Source organism: Lemur catta, chromosome 8 (assembly GCF_020740605.2).
Source record: "Lemur catta isolate mLemCat1 chromosome 8, mLemCat1.pri, whole genome shotgun sequence".
NCBI classification, from domain to species: Eukaryota; Metazoa; Chordata; class Mammalia; order Primates; family Lemuridae; genus Lemur; species Lemur catta.
The window spans coordinates 9,956,869-9,962,961 of NC_059135.1; the positions used below are offsets into that span (position 1 = coordinate 9,956,869).

At 38.6% G+C, this 6,093-nt stretch overlaps 1 protein-coding gene across 1 annotated transcript in view; it reads left to right on the top strand.

Annotated features, from left to right (window-relative positions):
* LOC123644096 (SPHK1 interactor, AKAP domain containing) overlaps positions 1–5,269 on the top strand; it is a 97,484-nt gene extending 92,215 nt beyond the window's left edge. The window contains exon 11 of the mRNA XM_045560273.1: positions 3,391–5,269. Coding sequence (XP_045416229.1) covers positions 3,391–3,534 — 144 coding nt within the window. The 3' untranslated portion in view covers positions 3,535–5,269. The remainder of the gene's footprint in view (positions 1–3,390) is intronic.
* The last annotated feature ends 824 nt before the right edge of the window (positions 5,270–6,093 follow it).

The following is a 6,093-nucleotide window of genomic DNA, read 5'->3' on the forward strand; positions in this document are numbered from 1 at the left end:
GGGGAAAGATTGCTGCTAATCCTATATTCAATAATCCAAAACAGTTTGTAAGCCTTGATATCAGTGAAATTTAATCTAGTTAAGGGCAAAAAATAAAAATCATGAGAGCAATTGGTTACCAAAATAAAGGCACATAAGGGGCTAATCGTCCCAGTTTTTAGATGCAAAGATCATTGCTCTCCAGCTCCTTCTCGTCTGTTTAAATTCCAGGAGATTCTGTTAGCTGGGGTAGTTGATGACTGGCTTCTCACAATAAACTGGTGCCCTTGTCATCTCTGAGCCTTCATTGAGAATTATTTCTTTTTTATGGAGGCAGTGCATAGAAAGAAATGTGCAGAAAGAGGAAACATATATGCTTACCTTCTTATGAAAGCAAGGATCAGAAGACAGACGTGGTCTCCCCTCCAATTTCTTATTCCATTCCACGTGCAAAGTGGTGGAAGGAGAATGAGAGAAAAGAATGTTGATGGTATGGTGTGGTAACTTAAGTATCCAAAATATTTACAGTGAAAGTATCGGTTTCAAAGAAATATGTTGCCAACAAAGGGGAAAATTAGGAAGAATTAGATACTAAGGCTCTTCATTTATAAACATAGTGTCTTGAACTGAGTCAGGATTCTCAAATTTAGTGTGTGTTAGAACCACCTGGGGAGCTTTTACAAACTCTGACGCTCCAACCAATTATATCAGAATTTCCTCTGGGGATGAGGGCCACGCATCAGGGTTTTATAAAGGTGCCCAGGATTCCAGGGTGCAGCCAAGGCTGCGAATCGTGGCTCTAGAGGCCATAATTGCAGGAGTAACATAGGGACCAACTCACTTTCATGAAATCTAATTCTGTCTTGAAGCAAAAGAAGGTGGTGGTTTTCAGAAATCTAACTTGAATGTTTTTCAAAAAATTGCAGAGTTTGCAACATCTCCCATAAATTCCACAATATAATTTTGTAAACAATGAATCTAATTTATTAGATAGATGCACTTGGGAATATAAACTCATCTCCCATGTGATAGTCTTTCTTCAAATGAGTCTACAGGTGATATAGCACAACAGATTGTAAATTCTTCTAGTTTCCTAAAGTAAAGCACTTGCTCAAAGAAATGCCAAGTATGATCTATAGGAAGAGAACCTAATTATTACTGATTGTGAAATGGCAGTAAATGAAAATTTTTCATTTTTATCCTTCCATGCAGTGGAAAGAAAAACCCAAATCCCTGACATGCTAAAGCTGATTAAATACCAAAACAATAGCATGGGCAGGCATGAGGATACCTCTAGGGCCAGGTGCTAACTACAATCTGGTTTTGAAAGTCTATCTGTAGTAATGAACTAGAAATGTCCTTTTCTCGCTTCTTCATAATTTTTTTTTCAGTTTTATCTATTTTTTTAATGAAGGAAGAAAAGAAAGCATGAACCCTTCCTGCTCATCACCTTCAAAGATATTTCAAGGTCTCACCATCCAAAATGAAGTCATCACAGCCTCAGAGCAGGCTCTATTTAGTAGGGCCAGATCATTTTTAAATGCCACTGTATTAGAGTATCAGCCTGGACTCAGCAATCATGACAGATTCTAGCTTGTGATCATACCACAAACTCCTGGAACAGTGGCCTATGTGGTCAGGGTTTTGACAACTTTGGGTCACTTGGCACCATCCTGTGGTCATCACCACAGTGAGAGACTCTCCTGTGCACAACTATATAACCTAAAACTCACAAATGAGTACTTAGTGAAGGCTCATCCTCAATGATACTAGATGTCCATCCATGTTTCAAATAGGCCTCTTGAGAACTTTGAATGTATTTGACTCACATTTGGTCTCCCATCCATTCTGTTATTCAGCAAATATTCATTGAGCACTTACTATGTGCAGGCACAAGATATGAAAAGATGGCTAAGACGTTGTCCTTCCCTGCAGAGATTACTATCTGTGGTTGCCATCTGCCTTCCATCTGGCTCCCTTTTCACAGCATCCTAAAACTCTTTAAGACAATGTTTATGTTTCTAGGTATTAAAAGTTAAGTATGTCATTTTCCAGCCTAGAAAATTACTTCATTTTGATTAAGTCAATACAAGGCAAGCGAGTACAATAACGCACTGATTTCTGTAATTGTGCGAATAGTTGGTACCATCACAGCTGGGAGAAGAAACGTAATTTAACAGTGGATCTCTGTAAGACAACTTCTCCATAATTGAAACGAATTAACAAATTCAAACTGGAAAGACGTTAGCTTTCCAGTTTCTGGCTGATTGCTAACGTCTCAGCAAACAAATGCAATAAAAACACTTGATTTAAAAGAAAAATAAAATCTTAGAGTTAAAAATATCATAGAAGGAAACAATGAAGAGATACAATCCTCGTGTTTTTAACAAATACGAATTTCTTCTTCATAAAATGATACCAGATTCCCAGCCTATTCTTTCTCACAGTGCTCCAAATGAATATCAATTCTGTGTTCTCCTGCCACCAAAATGTAGAAAGGTATTGCAGTGGCAAGAGCACTGGACTGAAGTATTAGAATATCATGACCCTATTGTCAATTTATCATCTCTCAAGCACATGACTTTTTTTCATCTGCAAATGCCCACTTCACAGGGTTGTGACAGAATTGAATGAGATTCCACGTGTGAAAGAACTTCCTGCCATTTCTGGCTCTCATTAGTTGTTGCTTTAAAAAGTATCTGACTAAGGAGTTTGAGAGGTCTTCATGCTGGACTTCATCACACAGTTTCATGACGAGAACAATCTCTATAATGATGTCCCCCATCTTCTATTCCTCAAAGCCCACAATTCATTTGTAGTCCAGAACTTTCTCTCTAGGGCCAGTTGAAGCTTTTGTCAATAGCCAGGTGACAAATCTGGGGTGTTCCCTCAATTTTTCCTGCTCCTATTTTGTGGAAAGCCAGCCTCTCTTGGTGCTTGATCTTAGCATGGAAGGCAAGGGAGCTGCTTCTCAAGAGGGAATGAGGAGCCAACAGGTGGCCCTCCCTAAAAGTTCAGCACTTGATTTATTTGGCCTAAATGCATACATCCAATGAGACATTGTTTGTGATAGAGGTAGAAAGGATTGGGACCCATGGTATATGAAAAGCAGACCCAAGAAAACACTAAATATCTAAAAGACTGTTGAAGGAAGAATTAGTCTCATTCCATGTAGTCCCCTGGAATCGATGAATGGCAACTGCTGTGAAGAAGATTCCAGTTCCTTTGAAGGAACCTTTTAATGATCTAAAATGTCTAAAAAGAAAATAGATTATCCTGGAAAATAGTCCCCTGACACCAGAGATGGTCAAACATAGGCTAGAGAGCCATCAGCTTTGGAAGGGTGGTCAAATGAGATGACTTTGAAGATCCTCTGTGATCCATGAGTCCTAACCCTGTGTTTTGTCTTAGTTTCTAGATGTCGTGCGGCTGGTTCATCAGAAGTCCTGGAAAGTGGGGGATATCTTTCACGCAGTCGTCCAGTACTGCAAAATGCATGAGGAGCGGAAGGGTGGGAGCCTGAGTCTCTTTGACTGGCTCTTGGAACTGGGATAAGGCAGGCTGCCCTGTAGATCATTCCTTCCCTTTGTTCCAGCTTATATTACAGTGGTTTGTTCTAGATGCTCTAAATGTTCTCAAAACATCACATCACATTAGCAGAGCTATAAAAAAAATCTGCTACTCAAGTTCACTGCACACAGAATAAATCTAAGGAAAAGCAAAATATAGGTCCGTCCAAACCCATACAACCCGTGGGAGAGTTACAAAGAGCTTGCGTTAGAGGGGCTGGAAAAAGAGAAATTTGCTCGTTATGAGGCCCAAACTCCAGGAAAGCTACACTCACTTATGTTTAATCATATAAAATGATCTGTAATGTCTTCAATTAGGCAAATTAACTGGAAATAAACAGATTGGTCGAAATAATTTATAAATTATGCTGTAACCTATATTTTACTTTTCTGAGCATATTAAGGGGCTGCCAGTCCAGGGAAACACTTAAGATATGGGTAAGAAATCCCCAGGCCTTTATAGAAAAGATTTCCACTTTCAGACCAGTATCAGTGGATATTGATAAAAGGATATCGGTGTCCTCTACGGAGGTGATTTTATTTATTCACTGCAACGTGCTGACAAATATCTCACTTCTCCCCTACAATATCTGGGCTCCTATTTAGCCAGAAACCTGTTGGCATTCAGCTGACGGAGAGGGATATCGAAGGTTGTCTTGTTTCCAACACTATGTTACTTGGGTAACGTGATTACAGAATTCTTACCCTAACAGAAAGCTTTATTACTTAACAAAAAAAAATCTTTTGAGATTAAATCTGCTTGTGTCTTGAAATACATAAAATATAAACTTTCACTTTATTTTATTGTAAATTATGAAGAGATTGTTATCTTAAATAATATATTGAGTTAGCTTAGAGCTTCGTAAAATATGAAGAGATTGATGTCTAAAGTCATATGTTGACATTGAGCTCAGTGGTTTGTTTCATTATGAATGTGTTGGTTCCTGTATGGCAGACATGCCACTCCAATGACATTTATAATGATGGAAGCAGGGTAATAGCCTTGTGTTTGACATGGCCAGTTAGGATCACAGACTGTCCCTGACTCAAAGATATTAGCATTCAATTTGGGGGAAAGAAGACTTTATCACATTTTAAGTATTTTAATAATAGAGATTTACTCTTTTGGAAAATAAAGGCATCTAAATGTATCCCTAATAAGTCTTCTTTCCTTTCAACTAAATGAACTACACTGACTTTTATTTTCTTGATCAAAGATGTGTTTATTAACAATTTCCAGAAATACTATACTTTTATTCTGTTTTTAAAGATCATGAAGTAATTTTAAATGTGAACAAGACCCCACACTGTCAATGCTGGCCTCATCTGATCTACCATCCAAATCTTGAAAGGCCAAGAAAGCTCCCTCCTAAGCTATACTTCCTCCCTCCACCCACCCCAGGAATCTTTGCCAGTGCTCATTAGTCATTTATTACACAAATAGTCAAAATTTAGGTTTTATGTTTAATTTGACACATTAACCAAATGTCAAATTTTAAAATATATCCACCATCTCAAGCTAAAATGTGCTTCTTTGTGCTAAAAAAATGGGAAATGATATATTTATTTTTTAAACAGTCCCAGAATATTGTGTTTAAAATTTTCTTGTGCTCGAATAAATGTTTACTTATCTTACAAAGCACAAATACTGGATTGTAACCATGTGATGAAGTTATCTATGTTGTACTTAACGTTGCAAACTAATCAATAAATTACTGTTGCCAAACTGTTGATCATTTTTTCTCCAAGAGCTTTAAGCGCCTGATAGAAAAAATAGTAGAAGTGTGATTAGAGGAAGATAGATAAATCCCTTAGACAGGTTTTGCTGTTCCGCTTTCAATTTTTTTTTTTATTCTTATTTCAGCATATTGTAGGGGTACAAAAGTTTAGGTTATGTACATTGCCCTTGCCCCCCCAGCCCCTCGAGTCAGAGCTTCAAACGTGTCTATCCCCTAGACAGTGCACGTTGCACTCATTATGTATGTATACACCCATCCAGTAACCTTTCTTTGACTAGGTTTGTTAAGACTTACTAAGTTTGTAATATTCTTATATTCCCGACCTTGGCACTATTGACATTTCGGATCAGACAATGCTCTGTTGCAGGGGGCTGTCCTGGGCATTACAGGGTGCCTGGCAGCATCCTTGGCTGCTACCCACCAGATGCAGCAACTGCCTCCTCCCAGTGTGGCAACCAAAAAATATCTCCCTGAGTTGCCAAACATCCCATAAGGGCAAAATTATCACTGGTTGAGGAGCACGGGTGTAAATAATGCACTGAAAAAAGGGGACCTGAGGCTCATGAAGTGTTAGTGCACAGAAGGAGGAGCCTGTAGCCTCTAGTCTAGAGAATCCCAGTAGGATTCTGAAAACCAGGCATCCCCTACCGGGGCCCCCATGGCATGTGACCTTTACATTAAGTCAGGGGACAGGAAAAAGAGGCACAAGACACACAAAGATCCTTCAAACTTGAGAATAAACCAATCTAGACTCAAGTAAACTCATCAGGGTTAGAGGTAAATGGATGAATGTTCTTTGAATTCAG